The 13,455-nt window shown below is 35.3% G+C and overlaps 4 protein-coding genes across 4 annotated transcripts; all 4 read left to right on the forward strand.

The window, feature by feature from the left end:
* The first annotated feature begins 645 nt into the window (after positions 1-645).
* LOC105219126 (uncharacterized) lies at positions 646-1,946 on the forward strand. Its single transcript, XM_011195065.3, has 3 exons — positions 646-804; positions 1,036-1,360; positions 1,449-1,946. Exons 1-3 carry the CDS (start codon positions 765-767, stop codon positions 1,516-1,518), a joined length of 435 nt encoding a protein of 144 aa, XP_011193367.2. The 5' UTR covers positions 646-764; the 3' UTR covers positions 1,519-1,946.
* Positions 1,947-5,241: 3,295 nt separating this feature from the next.
* On the forward strand, positions 5,242-6,192 carry LOC105219127 (uncharacterized). The gene is made up of 2 exons (XM_011195066.3): positions 5,242-5,401; positions 5,651-6,192. The coding sequence occupies exons 1-2, from the start codon at positions 5,362-5,364 to the stop codon at positions 6,040-6,042; spliced, it is 432 nt and encodes a 143-aa protein (XP_011193368.1). The 5' UTR covers positions 5,242-5,361; the 3' UTR covers positions 6,043-6,192.
* Positions 6,193-8,290: 2,098 nt separating this feature from the next.
* On the forward strand, positions 8,291-9,001 carry LOC128922249 (uncharacterized). Its single transcript, XM_054232115.1, has 2 exons — positions 8,291-8,442; positions 8,546-9,001. Exons 1-2 carry the CDS (start codon positions 8,403-8,405, stop codon positions 8,887-8,889), a joined length of 384 nt encoding a protein of 127 aa, XP_054088090.1. The 5' UTR covers positions 8,291-8,402; the 3' UTR covers positions 8,890-9,001.
* A 2,343-nt stretch (positions 9,002-11,344) lies between these two features.
* LOC114804842 (uncharacterized) lies at positions 11,345-12,113 on the forward strand. The gene is made up of 2 exons (XM_054231926.1): positions 11,345-11,470; positions 11,573-12,113. The coding sequence occupies exons 1-2, from the start codon at positions 11,431-11,433 to the stop codon at positions 11,998-12,000; spliced, it is 468 nt and encodes a 155-aa protein (XP_054087901.1). The 5' UTR covers positions 11,345-11,430; the 3' UTR covers positions 12,001-12,113.
* The last annotated feature ends 1,342 nt before the right edge of the window (positions 12,114-13,455 follow it).

A 13,455-nucleotide genomic window follows, 5' to 3' on the forward strand; every position in this document is an offset into this window, starting at 1 on the left:
GCAACCTCCTCAGGGTGCCAAGGAATACGTGTTCCAAGTTTAGTGAAGATATCTCAATTTTTACTCAAGTTATCCGTTGCACGGACAGACGGACGGACGGACGGACGGACAGACAGACATTCGGATTTTGACTCTTCTCGTCACCCTGATCATTTTGAGTTTTATGACTTACAAATAACCGTTATGTGAACAAAAATATAATACTCTCTTAGCAACTTTTGTTGCGAGAGTATAAATATTATTCCCGTATGCTTTATGGTACAGCACAGTGGACGATGTCGATATCCGATGAAATGGATGAGTTTTTGCGGAAGATTTGTGATTCTTTGAATATTGGCAACGGCGAGTACCATTTTTTTTGACGTATTTGACATAGTTAATCGAGTAAAAAGACAGAGGCTACGACCTAACCATGATCACTAATGTCGAGTAAATAGTGTTTCGATTATTTTTCTTGCTTCACAATAGAACTTTTCACGCTATAGTTTACGATCTCGACTCTTTAGAATTCCCAATCACATCTAAACTATTGCACAACTTCGTGTTAATTGATTTGCTACTGACGGAAGCAATGAGTGACAATTGCTGTTTAGAACTCTTATGTAAATAAACTGAGCAGAAATTATTAGTGAATTCTCGAAAACTTAGGTCACTCCTACTATTTAAGCAACTCAAATTGATATTATTGAATCAGTGTGAAAAGCATTTCTCAGTTTAAAGTCCATTATAAAACATTAAAAACTGAAAAGGGCTTTCACTCTAAGATGGCTTCAAAAATTAATTGGATACGTCTAATAATTGGAGGCAAGTAATGGTTTACTATTAATATTTCTAAGGACTTTCCTTTACGAAATATCACAAGTTACTAAGTAGTCTCTCTCGTTACTAGTGGGAAGAGAAATATAATGAAAAGCCAAATATCCGTCTATGTAGTGAATATATTGAGCAGCCGACAACAGAGCCCAGTTCTTCACAATATGATTGCTTTATTTCCGGCATTATAATATTTGTTTTTTGTTTTAATGTTCATTGCAGCTTTTCTCATTTCACGAAAAATCTTTACTGCTGGTGGAAACTCAATGAATGGCGACATGGCAGCGCATTCCTCCCAACGAACGACTAGATCAGATGGGGCGGACTGGAATAATTATCGGGTGGCGTTCCCACAACGCCATCGCGAAATAAGGCCGTTACGACGTGATAGGATTTGGGACAACTTAGGACATGAATTCAGGGCTGAGGATGCTGTGGAATCAGTACATCATAACAAGAGAGAGGCAGCTCCTCCAACTCCCACTGAGAGGAGGATGATTGAAGATCTTTTGAGAGAACTCCAAGCAGACAAAGAACAACCTAAAAAGTATAACAGATTTCGTTTCGCTTCGTGTTTCCCAGATCGCGGCGGAGTTCAATTTAACGGTTTTTTTAATTTGTACAATCTCTTCCAGCTTTCATCATTGCACACCTTGTTTCAATTGCTATTTCAATTGTTTGTGCACATACTCTGAATTATCGTAATATGGAGGAATCTTCTTTAACTTCAATAAGATTGTCTGAGCCAACATTCCAATTCGTGAATCCAGAAATTGATATCGAAACAGTAAAAGCATTAATCAAAGTACTGCTGACCGAACCATCACTTGATAACAAGGAAAGTCCAAATATTGAAATTAAATCACACGTTACATTATCGGAAATAGATCGGCAAGAAATTAATGAATTAATTAAGAATATTTTGGAAGAACTAATAGACAATGTTAAGAATATTACCAAAAATTAAACTGAACCAGAGAGGATAGTAGTCCTGAGTGAGATGATCGGTCCAATTTTGACTAACATGGGGCGAAGAATAGCCAGAAGTCAGCAGGAGACCAGAATGCACAAGACGAAATTTCCGTTATGTTCGGAACAGACACAAGAAAAATTAAATAAATAACAGATAAATAATAAAGCTTTTTAATTTCTAACCTTAAATTCGCCAGCAAAGGGAAGGATCTTAGCTATTCAAATGTTCCAAAGCAGTTCTAAACTACCAAAGATAGACAGTTATCTTTATATATATAAATCTTCTGTACGTGTGTTAGTCATTGAACTCCGCCTAAACGGCTACCGATTTTTGTGTGTATTCTAGGGGGTTTGAGAATGGTTTGGATTCACAATACGATCAACTAGACATTGTTTTTAAGTTATATTATTTATTTAAAAATTGTTGTTGATGTTAGCACAACTTATATAGGATCCGGCAGACTGCGCTGTAATCACTGTGTCAAATATTCAAGAGTGTGCTTTAGTTTCATTTACGCCTGATAGATGTCGTTCAGATTATGTTCTGAATTTCAATTTAAATTTACTTCTCGCTATCTTCTATAATATAAAAATGAATCGCAAAATGTGTTGCTAAGCGCATAACTCGAGAACAGCAGAACCGATTTCGCTAATTCTTTTTTTACAATATTCTTTGAAGTATGAGGATGGTTATTATGGAAAAATTAAAAAATGTCCTGAAAAAGTCTAGAAACCACACTTTTCTGATGTCTCATACAAACAATTTCACATTTATAGATATAAAAATGAATTGCTCTGTTCGTGAGTCTCGCTAAAAGTCGAGAACGGCTGACGGTGAAACGGAGGAATATTCATGGAAGTTGTCATTGTTGCTTTGTACAAATATTTTTGTCAGTGTTTAATTGTATAAGGTTGTGTCGATAGCCCTAAACAATTTGTAACAAATAAGGAAAGAAAAAGGCTAAGTTCGGGTGCAACCGAACATTAATTATTTTAAGAAAACACACAATTTGATCTATATATCTTCTGTTAGTAGGCAAACCAAAGGCTCCAAAGGCAAACCAAAGGCTCATTCGGCCTTGAAATAACTCCTAAATCGCCAAAAGTAGCGCTATAGCGAATATTTTCCAGATATTCAGGCACTGCGCAGGACTTCAAAAGATTTACGCGAAACCAAAACTTTTTTGGTGGAGCCATGATTCTGTTGGCAGGTAATTTACGCCAGACTCTTCCAATTATTCCTGGATAATCGCATGCCTAAAATCATCCAATTTGTGGCGACACTTAAAGAATCGCCAATAAACAACTAACTGATTTTGCAACAATTACAAATTGTGATTGTAGAAGCAGTTGGAAATGGTAGGGTCCCAGTTGACACCTTAATGGATTAATAACACTTGCAACATATTTCTGTCACTTCATTGACTCGAAGGAGTAGCTTATTCATCGTGTTTTTCCTGACATGAAACCACAATATGATAACCATAAATGACTGCTTGAATGACCTACTTATATTGGTGGTAAAAAAACAAGGATCTCTTTGATCTTAATGCGACAATTTAGAATTTCGTATTCAATTATCCTACAGACTATTTAACATTGTTGGACTATCCCCACTCACTTGCTATAAAAAATAGTGTGAGTTGTCATCATGCTGCGTAACATAAATCAACCTCGACTTTGCAATAGAACAAAACTGGCTGTGAAGAAGGTAATCAATATCGTCACCAAAGCCAAGATAAAGCCAACTATGAAATTTGGTCAATTGTTACTTTCTTCAATATACGATTAAAAAATCAAAGTTTTACAAATTATGATGATTTACGCTCAATACAGATCTACAATAATATCTATCAATCATTTTAAAATTTATCGGCTATAACGTTTTCGTTTTTATGCGCAAGAATTGTATCTGTATTGAAAAATTTACTAATTTAATGTATACCTTAGCCACAAAAACTAATTTAATGTATACCTTAGCCACAAAAACGTGTGGCCGGGACTGCTAGTAGGTGTATAAGTTCTGTTCCCTTTGTAAATATTTAGCGTTCACCGAAGGGTTTGTATTTATTTCAGTGGCAGCATATTCGGTGTAACGGGCTAAAATCGGGTTTTCTAAGATTTACAAGCCAAGATCCCAGCTTCATAATGCCCAGGATTCAATTACTCAGACACAATACTGATTCAGTGATCTGTTGAGTGTCTATTTAGCCAACCTTATCAATTACAATTGTAACATTTATTCAACCTAAATTTAATAAATATTAGATATGACGACTTTTATAGCCCACTGACATCGTTAGTGTCGATTAGACTTTATCAGTCTAATTATGCGAATGACTTTCTTAAAATTTTGCAAGAACGATGAATATGTATTCTGCTTTGAACTTACTAAAGCTGGTTTAGCGGTGTAAATAATGGCAGAAGGAGTTTATCGCAAAATCTCGCCAACGCAGACTTAACTTTCGCGGAAACAACTTATGAAAGAAATATCAGCACCTCAAATGATTAAATGAACTTTGTTTTTGGAAAACCTTTCAAAAAAAGTGCATGGTTTCAGTGGGATAGTCCTTCAAATACTTTATTTTGCATTTTATCTCTCGAGGTTTGACCAAGAATTCCTTTGCAAGTATGAATGGTTTTTACAGTTGCCGACAGATGCTACTTTCGATTAAGTATTTAATTGATGAGTAAAGTCCTCTCTCGATAAACCAAAATCAAACTCTACAAGTCGCTTATCATTCCCGTCCTGCTTTATGGTGTAAAAGCGTGGACGATGTCGATATTCGATGAGACGGATCAGTTTTTGAGAGAACGGTTTTGCGGAAGATTTATGCTTCTTTGAATATTGGCAACGGCGAATACCGCAGATGATGGAACCTTGAGATGTACAATTTTCTCGACGTCATTGACATAGTTAAGCTGGTCAGGTCATGTCGTCCGGATGGAAAGTACCCGCTGGCGAAAGACGAGGAGGAGGAACACCTCAAATCCGTTTGAAAGACCAGGTGGACAAAGTCCTGGTTTCGCTTGGTACTTTCAATTGGCGTCAAATTGAAAGAAGGAGAAATTAGTGGTGGGCTCTAATTGGTAAGAACTATAATCGCTTAGGCGTTGTCTAAACCAAATTTTTATATTTTAGAAAACTAGAAATATAGCCAATCCCACTGCCAATAAGATCGAAAACTATAAGTTTAAAGGGTCGATGTAAATGGTGTTATCGATTATTTTTCTTGCTTCACAATAGACCTTTTTACGCGATAGTTGACGATTTCGACTCTTAAGAAAATTGTAATTAAGGGTATTAATTCCCAATCACATCTAAACTATTGCACAACTTCGTGTTAATTGATTTGCTACTACACGTTTCTGGACGGAAACAATGAGTGACAATTGTTGTTTAGAAGTCTTATATAAATAAACTGAAGCATATATTACTAGTGAATTCTCGAAAACTTGGGTCAATCCTACTATTTAAGCAACTTAAATTGATATTATTGAATCAGTGTGAAAAACATCTCTCAGTTTAATGTCCATTATAATTCATTACAAACTGAAAAGGGCTTTCACTCTAAGATGGCTTCAAAAATTAATTGGGTACATCTAATAATTGGAGGCAAGTAATAGTTTACTATAACTATTTCTAAGGACATTCCGTTACGAAACATCTTAAAGCCTTACTTACTTACTAGTCTCTCCTGTTATTGACTGCCGTCGATTCTACATCATCAGCTATCTGGATGAACTAGTGTGCAGAGAAATATCGCCATATATCTGACAACAGTGCCCAGTTCTTCACATATTATATGATTGCTTTATTACCGGCATTATAATATTTGTTTTTTTTTTTTAATGTTCTTTGCAGTTTTACTCATTTCACGAAAAATCTTTAGTACTTCTGGAAAATCAGTATATGGTGACATGATAGCGCAGTCCTCTCTACGAACGGCTAGATCAGCGGGGGCAGATTGGAATAATTATCGGCTGCCGTTCCCACAAAGCCATGCCGAAATAAGGCCGTTACAACGTGATAGGATTTGGGAAAAGTTAGCACATGAATTCAGGGCTGAGGATGCTGTGGAATCAGTACATCATAACAAGAGAGAGGCAGCTGCTCCAACTGCCTCTGAGAGGAGGATGCTTGAGGATCTTTTGAGAGAACTCCAAGCAGACAAAGAAAAACCTAAAAAGTATAAAAAACGTAGAAAGAAGAGAAAGAAGGTATCGTCTACTGATAATCCTATAAAAGGCCAATAGGGCAAAGCAAATCAGTAACAGCAAGTGTCTCTATACCACATGGATTCTAATAATAATAAATGTTTATGTTTCTTTACCTAACTTTATCTAACATTATTAAATACCAAATACATTAATCAATGAATAAATAAAGCAATATTTAAATATTAATATATTTTTTTCTTCTATATTTTCCTTTCTAACAATATATATATTTAAATTATCAAATATTTTTATTTAAAAAACACATCAGGAGGCAAAGTTATGGATATCTAGGTTAAAAATATCTGAAGAATCTCTCTTTCAGTAAGAGTCTAAATAATTATATATTGCTTATTATGGGAATCTTAATAGGCGCTTCACGAAGATCCCATTCGCAAACAATCTGAAATTCATACGCTTTACTTAGACCATTTACACTCTCTATCAAGTATCACAACATTATTCAAGCCAACCCTTCTCCTATATAAAAAAGATTGCACTATATAAGGCTTGGTATATTTTAAAATCTTCTTGTATCTGCTAGAGCAGAGTTAAGCATCTTGAATCTAGTACTCAAAAGCTCTGGTAGCTTATTAACAACATATATGGAACATTTTTGGAAAGATAAAAGAAACTAATACATAAATTCTAGATTTACTTTCTTTGCATGTATTTCGCAGTATATTTCTTCTTCTTCTTCTTCAAAACCACAATATGACCAACAAGAACTGAAAGCAAGTAACAACATAACCATATAGAGTAGAAGTGCGCTTCGATAAGATGATCAAGTTATCCTTGAGAGATTTCAGATTTTCCGCATGTAGGAATTATGACACACAAATCTTTTTGCACTGTGGGCGCTAAACGTTCGAGAAAATCTATTCACATCTTTCTTGGAGAGCAATTATAGTAGTAGATCTTGAGGCTCTATTGCAGCTAAGGTTAGGTTAAGTTAGGTTTGAATGCAGATCTCTGCAAAAAACAGAAGGTCTCACTTAGAAAGCTTAGAGCGCTGTTCATTGTGATACCAGTAAAACTCCCTGTGGATGAAAGACCCTTAAGATTCAACAAAACGCTTGGAATCTGTTACGAATTTCTTTAGACGGCTAATGTCGATTCTAGCCAATTCGCAAGGATCGCCGAAAAAGGGTCTTCCGCGGTGTTTTAACCTCAGTCTGGCAAAAGCTGGACAATGGAGAAGGAAATGCTCAGATGATTCCACCTCGACTTCCTCCATACAGTTTTGGCAACTTGTATTTGCCACGATCCCAAGTCTGTCCAGTAAGCACACCAATGATCGCGCTGATATGGACCTTGTCCAGAGAAAGCAGTTGAAAGGAGCTGCTGACGATCCACGGAGTGCTTATCGCAGCTAAACTGTGTTTCTTTTTTATTTGAGTGAAGTATCTTTGCTAAACTGCAACTGTATTAGAATTGATCAGAAAAATTTGGATTTGGATACAAAAGTGAATGTATTACAGTCACTTTGGCTCCGGCAAATCCTAGGAGTAATACTGGGCTTTCAAAACTTCGAACATAAAGACATGAGTAGACGACTTTCGATCCAAGGAAATGAAAAGTTAAGAATGCCTCATTATTCTCTACGGAATTAAATCGTGATCAACAAAAGTTAACGTTTTAGTGACGCTAAAGTAGTAAAACTTAGACTTCTTTCGAAGTTTACGTTGTTGTATAATGTTACCCCTTTCAAATTAAAACAAAGAGGTCTAAACTATAAAAACTTTATTATGCTTAAGTGCTTCGTATTAGTCACGACTCAACCGCTACTATATGCGACCACACGTTTGGGAGGTTATCGTGTAAATGGCACCGGTAAACAAAGTTTTTGAGCATAAGAGAAAAAAAGTCAATCCATGATATTTATGTGAAAAGTTTTAAGCTCCCATAAACCGAATACGTGGGAGTTGCATTGATTTCGACCTGAAATCCCAAAAAGCCATAGAATGACTGAAGGGAAGGTACAAAATACTTTTAGTAACATAATGTATGAAATAATATATCTAATAATATATCTATATTAGAAAACAGAATAAAGTGATTGAACAGAGGAAGAAGAGAAACAGAAATGAAGTGCACATAAAGAACACTCCGTCTTTGTACTGAAGAAATGAGCTTGTCGAATTAAAAGCAGTGACAAAGGTCACTGTCACTTGTCACCACATTGGTGAAACCTCGCGTAAATCTAGACTCCTTTTATTATTTTTTTAAATTATTATTTATTTAAGCCTAAATCTTTTTGACGGGAAATAAAGAAGAACAAGTGCTCGCGTTAAAAATTTATATATATTTTGTAGACTAGTTATGCTGATCTTCCTATTTAAGACCTTACATATGACATATCATTTAACAGACAACTTCTGTTCGTTGGTGGAAACAATATGAAGTCGAAGTCTCTCTATTTACCGGCCTTGATTGTTGGTAGGTTATTGAAGTCTACTAATCAGCCACAAATATAGAAACTCTTTCTTAAACTAAGGACTAATTTGTAAAGGAATAATTATGATACATTGTTTTTTTACAGCATTTCTTCTTGCCTCTGAAATACCAAAAGTCCATGGACTGTTAGGAGTGATAAACCGTGCAGGAAAAGGAGCCTCTCATTTATTAAGAGGTACAGCAGGCGTTATTGATTCTGTTCTAATAAAACCCACTCCACGGAGGCCATCTACTTTGGAATACACAATAAAAATGGTTGTTCCTCTAGCGATAGCCAAGGATATCGGAAAGACCAAAGAGACTTCGCGAAAACCAAATACACTCGATAAAGACAAAGGGAAGAGTAAATCGACGAAGAGAAACAAAAGCGAAAGTGGTGACAACAAAAATTCAGTCGCGAATGATTCTTCCACAGATTCCACAAATTAAAATAAAAAGAGTAGTATCTCGACGAAGAACGAAAAAAATTTACGTAAAAATTGTAAATGAAAAAGGAAAAATAAATAAATTGAAATAATTGAAGTTTAAATGCAAAAATATACATTGTAGTGTTGTTATTATCGGGTTCCTGACATGATGAGGGGGAGTGAAGATGGTCTTCTTTCATAGTACAAGATCTTAAGCAAACTTGTATGGAATGGCTAAGTTCGGATGTTAACGAATACTTTATAATCTATTAGCTGACGCGACAGTCGTTGTCCGGCATTACATTTCAAGCTATGAAATGAATCACACACTAACAATTGTGTCATCTGTTTTTGGTCAATATGAAACATCCAAAAAATGTACAAATTTGAAATTTATTAAATGTACTATTTAAATTGAACCGTAGAGTGACTATAAATCATTGACAAAATCTTATACAAATCGATCCAGCCGTTTAGGAGGAGTTCAGTGACATACACATGTACAGTATGACCTAGCCAGCGTAGCCTCTGTCTTTTTATTCGCTGAACTCTATCAGTGTCGTCGTATCTGCTATCATCTGCGGAATTCGCTTTTGCCAATGTTCAAAGGACTATAAGTCTTCTACAAAACCTTTTTCTCGAAAACTTCTAGTGTCGTCTAATCGGATGTTGACATCGTCCATGCTTCTGCACCATAAAGCAGAACGGGGATGATAAGGGACTTGTAGAGTTGGTTTTTGTTCATCGAGAGAGGACTTTAATATTCAAATGTCCACTTAGTCCAAAGTAGCACTTGTTGGTAAGAGCGATTCTGCGTTAGATTGCGAGTAGCAGCCCACGACTTCCGGTGCGGGTGTAATGATGAATAGTAACTCTCCTGGCAGTTATTTCGCCAGGGGAAATACGACAGGGGAGAGACGTTTTCATGAAAAAATTTAATTGTTTTAATTGACTGAATTATTTTTTTGGTTTATTAATTATTTATTTCACTTTAATTTAGGACAATAAAGTCAAATAAATTAAATTAATAATGAACGTTATATGAATTGCCAGGAGAGAGTCAAAATCAGTTTGCGAATTCAGTACACCGCACGATCGGACCGCAATAACTAAAAAACTACAGCACTCAAACGGATTTCGCGATTAGTATTATTAACTTCAAGCTGATATATGCTCTTGAGCACTTTTTTCAAAATTTGATTTCAAAAATTATATGAAATAAACAAAATAATTTTGTTTTTTATTTAACAATACTTAATTTTAATTATTTTACTCCCGATTGAACATAGTTTAGGTTTAGCATCTCATACAAAAAATATATGTATTGTCCGAGAGTTAAATTTAAAGTAGCAAGGGGACAAGCCAGGGGAGATACTTTTACATTAATATGATGTGATTCATTTAAAAAAAATAGCAACATAAAGGACAAAAACAATATTACCTCTTATCGTAGAATCACCAATAAATGTTATTTTAATATAATTTCAGCCTTTCCTTACTTCTTCGTCTTACATTGTTTGGTTTAATCCTCCAACTGAGAAGTATATGTGGGTGTAATCGCAAATGTATTAGCACTGATCAGAAAAATTTGGATTTGGATACAAAAGTGAATGTATTACAGTCACTTTGCCACCGGCAAATCCTAAGCGTAATACTGGTCACTTAAAACTTCGAACATAAAGACATGAGTAGACGACTTTCGATCCAAGAATCTGAAAAATTAAGAGTCCAAGAATGCCTCATTATTCTCTACGGAATTAAATCGTGATCAACAATAGTTTACGTTTTAGTGACGCGAAGTTTTCGTTGTTGTATAATTTTACACCTTTCAAATTAAAACAAAGAGGACTCAACTATAAAAACCCTATTATGCTTATGAGCTTTATATTAGTTTTTATGGCGACACGACTCATCTGCCACTATATGCTAACACACGTTTGGCTTAGAATTAGGAATCAGATATATATTCGATAGAGAGCTTATTGTTTATATGGTACTGGTATACAAAGTTTTTGAATTCCACTTTAAGAAAGTCAGCCCATGATATTTAAGTCAAAAGATTTAAGCTCCCATAACCGCATACACGGGAGTTACATTTATTCAGACCTGAAATCCCCAAAAAGCCATAGGATGACTGGAGAGAAGGTACAAAATACTTTTAGTAATATAACGAATGAGTGAAAAGTTTGTACTGATGAAATAAGATCTCTATATTGGAAAACAGAACAAATTGATTGAACAGAAGAAGACGAGAAACAGAAATAAACATTACGTTCACATAAAGAACACACTCCGTCTTTGTACTGATGAAATGAGTTGTCGACAAAGGTATTCAGAAGAATGAAACTGAAAAGTCGAACATTGTGGATACTTCGCGTAAATCTAGACTCCTTTTATTATTTTTTTTAAGTTATTATTTATTTAAGCCTTAAAAATAATAAGAGCTTGCGTTAAACTTTTTTTAATATATTTTGTAGACTAGTGATGCTGATCTTCCTATATAAGACCTTACATATGACATATCATTTAACAGACAAATTCTGTTCGTTGTGGTGGAAACAATATGAAGTCGAAGTCTCTCTATTTACCGGTCTTGATTGTGGGTAAGTTATTGAAGTCTACTAATCAGCCACACATACAGAAACTCTTTCTTAAATTAAGGACTAATTGGTAAAGGTATAATTATGATACATTGTTTTTTACAGCATTTCTTCTTGCCTCTGAAATGCCAAAAGTCCATGGACTGCTAGGAGTGATAAACCGAGCAGGAAGTGGAGTAACTTATCTGTTAAGAAGTACAGCAGACGTTATTGATTCTGTTCTAATAAAACCCACTCCACCGAAGCCATCTACTTTGGAATACACAATAAAAATGGTTGTTCCTCTAGCGATACCCAAGGATGACGGAAAGACCAAAGAGACTTCGCGTAAACCAAATACCATCGATAATGACAAAGGGAAGAGTAACTCGACGAAGAGTCACAAAAGCGAAAGTGGTGAAAACAAAAATTCTTCGACTGATACTACTACTGAAGATAAAGAGAAGAGTAACTTGAAGGAGAATAATAAAAGCGACAGTGGTGACAACAAAAGCTCTGGCGCGAAAGATCCTTCCACAGATACCACCGATTAAGATAAAGAGAAGAGTAACTCGACGAAGAAGGGAAAAAATTTCACAAAAAAAATGTAAATGTGAAAGGAAAAATAAATGAGTTGAAATAATTGAGGTTTAAATACAAAAATGTACATTCTATTTTTTTTATTAGACCAATGAGGGGGCGTGAAGATGATCTTCATTCAAAGGCTAGACTTACCTATATTTCCGGTAAAAAAAATTAGAAGCCCTCATGTTCGATGTATGAAGGGCGATGCCACACTATAAATGTAGTATTTGTACAAAGTTCTGTTCCGATATCATCACTAATGCTTACTTTATATATTGTAAAGTAAACGGTTCAGATCGACTCCAAAGTTCTGGTATATAAAAAGTAGACGTGGTTGTGAACCGATTTGAACTATTTTCACAACCTATAATTGGGATGCAAGGGAAATATTACAAACCGAATTTCATTGAAATTGGTCGAGTAGTTTCGGAGATATGGTTTTTGACGCATAAGTGGGCGGGACCACGCCCATTTAAAATTTTGTATATTTTTATACTCTCGCAACAAAAGTTGCTATGAGAGTATTATAGTTTTGTCCACATAACGGTTGTTTGTAAGTCCTAAAGCTAAACGAGTTAGATATAGGGTTATATATGTATACAAAAGTGATAAGGGTGACGAGTAAAGTTCAAATCCGGATGTCTGTCTGTCCGTCCGTGCAAGATGTAACTTGAGTAAAAATTGAGATATCTTGATGAAACTTGGCACACTTATTTCTTGGCACCATAAGAAGGTTAAGTTCGAAGATGGGCAGAATCGGACCACTGCCACGCCCACAAAATGGCGATAACCAAAAACACATAAAGAGCTATAACTAAGCCATAAATAAAGTTATGAAAATAAAATTTGGAACATAGGATCGCATTAGGGAGGGGCACATTTGAATGCAAATTTTTGGGAAAAATGGGCGTGACCCCGCTCCTAAATAGGTTTTTTGTATATATCTTGCAAATCAATAAAGCTATATAAACAAAACTTTCTGCAGTCGTTTCTTTTAGCCGTTTCCTTATACAGTACAAAAATTAAAGAAATCGGATAATAACCACGCCCACCTCCCATACAAAGGTTAGGTTGAAAATTACTAAAAGTGCGTTAACTCACTAACAAGAAACGTCAGAAACACCAAATTTTACATAAGAAATGGCAGAAGGAAGCTGGACTCAGTTTTTTTACAAAATGGAAAACGGGCGTGGCGTCGCCCACTTATGGGTCAAAAATCATATCTCAAGAACTACTCAACAGATTTCAATGAAATTCGGTATATAATATTTTCTTGACACCCTGATGACACTGGTGGAATATGGGCGAAATCGGTTCACAACTACGCCTACTTCCCATATAACTCAATTTTGAATTCCATCTGATTCGTTCACTTTATAAAGTATACATAAGGAACCAATGAAGACAGCGGAATAAAACTTTAC

The sequence above is a fragment of the Zeugodacus cucurbitae genome, chromosome 5 (assembly GCF_028554725.1).
Source record: "Zeugodacus cucurbitae isolate PBARC_wt_2022May chromosome 5, idZeuCucr1.2, whole genome shotgun sequence".
Lineage (NCBI taxonomy): Eukaryota > Metazoa > Arthropoda > Insecta > Diptera > Tephritidae > Zeugodacus > Zeugodacus cucurbitae.

Bases quoted from the DNA above. Each gene is read 5' to 3' on its own strand.
- LOC105219126 (XM_011195065.3), top strand. From the start codon at position 765: ATGGCTTCAAAAATTAATTGGATACGTCTAATAATTGGAG. The intron at 805-1,035 runs GCAAGTAATGGT...TGTTCATTGCAG, and splicing joins GATACGTCTAATAATTGGAG to CTTTTCTCATTTCACGAAAA. The intron at 1,361-1,448 runs GTATAACAGATT...AATCTCTTCCAG, and splicing joins GACAAAGAACAACCTAAAAA to CTTTCATCATTGCACACCTT.
- LOC105219127 (XM_011195066.3), top strand. From the start codon at position 5,362: ATGGCTTCAAAAATTAATTGGGTACATCTAATAATTGGAG. The intron at 5,402-5,650 runs GCAAGTAATAGT...TGTTCTTTGCAG, and splicing joins GGTACATCTAATAATTGGAG to TTTTACTCATTTCACGAAAA.
- LOC128922249 (XM_054232115.1), top strand. From the start codon at position 8,403: ATGAAGTCGAAGTCTCTCTATTTACCGGCCTTGATTGTTG. The intron at 8,443-8,545 runs GTAGGTTATTGA...GTTTTTTTACAG, and splicing joins TTTACCGGCCTTGATTGTTG to CATTTCTTCTTGCCTCTGAA.
- LOC114804842 (XM_054231926.1), top strand. From the start codon at position 11,431: ATGAAGTCGAAGTCTCTCTATTTACCGGTCTTGATTGTGG. The intron at 11,471-11,572 runs GTAAGTTATTGA...TGTTTTTTACAG, and splicing joins TTTACCGGTCTTGATTGTGG to CATTTCTTCTTGCCTCTGAA.